We start from the raw sequence: 1,391 nt of genomic DNA, 5'->3' as shown, positions 1-1,391 counted from the left end.
ACAAAAATGAGCCGGGCATGGTGGCACACACCTGTAATCCCAGCTACTCTGGAGGCTAAGGCAGTAGAATCGCTTGAAGCCAGGAGGTGGAGGTTGCAGTGAGTTGAGATCCAGTCACTGCACTCCAGCCTGGGCAACACAGCAAGATTCTGTCTCAAAACAAAAAATTAAAAATTAATTTTAAACAATTTGTAAAGATGGGCTGAGCATAGTGGCTCAAACCTGTAATCCTAGCACTTTGGGAGGCTGAGTTGAGAGGATCGCTTGAGCCCAGGAGTTTGAGGTTGCAGTGAGCTATGATTGCACCACTGCACTCCATGGGTGGACATCTTTACTTTCTGGACCAGCTTCTGGGCCAGCATGGGTGGACATCTTTCCAGGAATATACCCTGAGTGACAGTGAGACACTGTCTAAAAAAAAAAAAAGAAGAAGAAGATAAGGTTGAGACCATGGGCAGTAGTTTGACTCCAGACTCTTCAACATGATACTCAGTTGCCTTTGTACAGAACGACGCAGAAATAAAACCGTGTGGCTCTGGACCAGAGCTAAGATGCTGGGATCCCTGGCTGAAGATATCGTGACCTCTGCAGGAGCAGCACAAATGTGGTGGCAGTGGCAGGGGCTCACCCAGATAGTCATTCCTCTTCTGGTTGATATTCAGGATCTCTCTGATTTGGTCAACAGCTGTTTTGGGAGAGCCACCCATATTGGACTTTCCTAGAACAAAGAGAATAAAGATTTCTTCTAGGTAATATCAGGATTTCCCAGGGCCCTGGAAGAGTAGGAAAACATTTAGCCTGGGAACCTCAACACTTACACTGTCTATAAGAGCTTCAAAGTATACTTTTAGACTGGGCATGGTGACTCACGCCTGTAATCCTAGCACTTTGGGAGACCGAAACAGGTGGATTGCCTGAGCTCAGGAGTTCGAGAGCAGCCTGGGCAACATGGCAACACCCTGTCTCTACTAAAACTGCAAAAAATTAGCGAGGTGTGGCCAGGCACGGTGACTCATGCGTGTAATCCCATCGCTTTGGGAGGCCAAGGCAGGCGGTCACCTGAGGTCAGGAGTTTGAGACCAGCTTGACCAACATGGAGAAACCATGCTTATACTAAAAATACAAAATTAGCCGGGTGTGGTGGCACATGCCTGTAACCCCAGCTACTCCAGACACTGAGGCAGGAGAATCGTTTGAACCCGGGAGGCGGAGGTTGCAGTGAGCCAAGATCACGCCATTGCACTCCAGCCTGGGCAACAAGAGTGAAACTCCGTCTCAAGAAAAAAAAAAAAATTAGCCAGGCGTGTGACAAACACCTGTAGTCCCAGCTACTCTGGAGGCTGAGGCACGATAATTGCTTGAGCCCGGGAGGCAGAGGTTGCAGTGAGCCA

The 1,391-nt window shown here is 48.7% G+C and overlaps 1 protein-coding gene across 1 annotated transcript in view; it reads right to left on the bottom strand.

Moving 5' to 3' along the window:
- Window positions 1–1,391, bottom strand: part of C2 (complement component 2) — an 18,295-nt gene that overhangs the window by 6,752 nt on the left and 10,152 nt on the right. Inside the window, exon 8 of the mRNA XM_012000564.1 lies at window positions 629–718. Within this exon, the coding sequence (XP_011855954.1) occupies window positions 629–718 (90 nt within the window). The remainder of the gene's footprint in view (window positions 1–628; window positions 719–1,391) is intronic.

The sequence above is a fragment of the Mandrillus leucophaeus genome, unplaced genomic scaffold (assembly GCF_000951045.1).
Source record: "Mandrillus leucophaeus isolate KB7577 unplaced genomic scaffold, Mleu.le_1.0 Scaffold630, whole genome shotgun sequence".
Lineage (NCBI taxonomy): Eukaryota > Metazoa > Chordata > Mammalia > Primates > Cercopithecidae > Mandrillus > Mandrillus leucophaeus.
The sequence above is the reverse complement of the archived record's forward strand: the minus strand, read 5'-3'. Positions and strand labels throughout refer to the sequence as shown.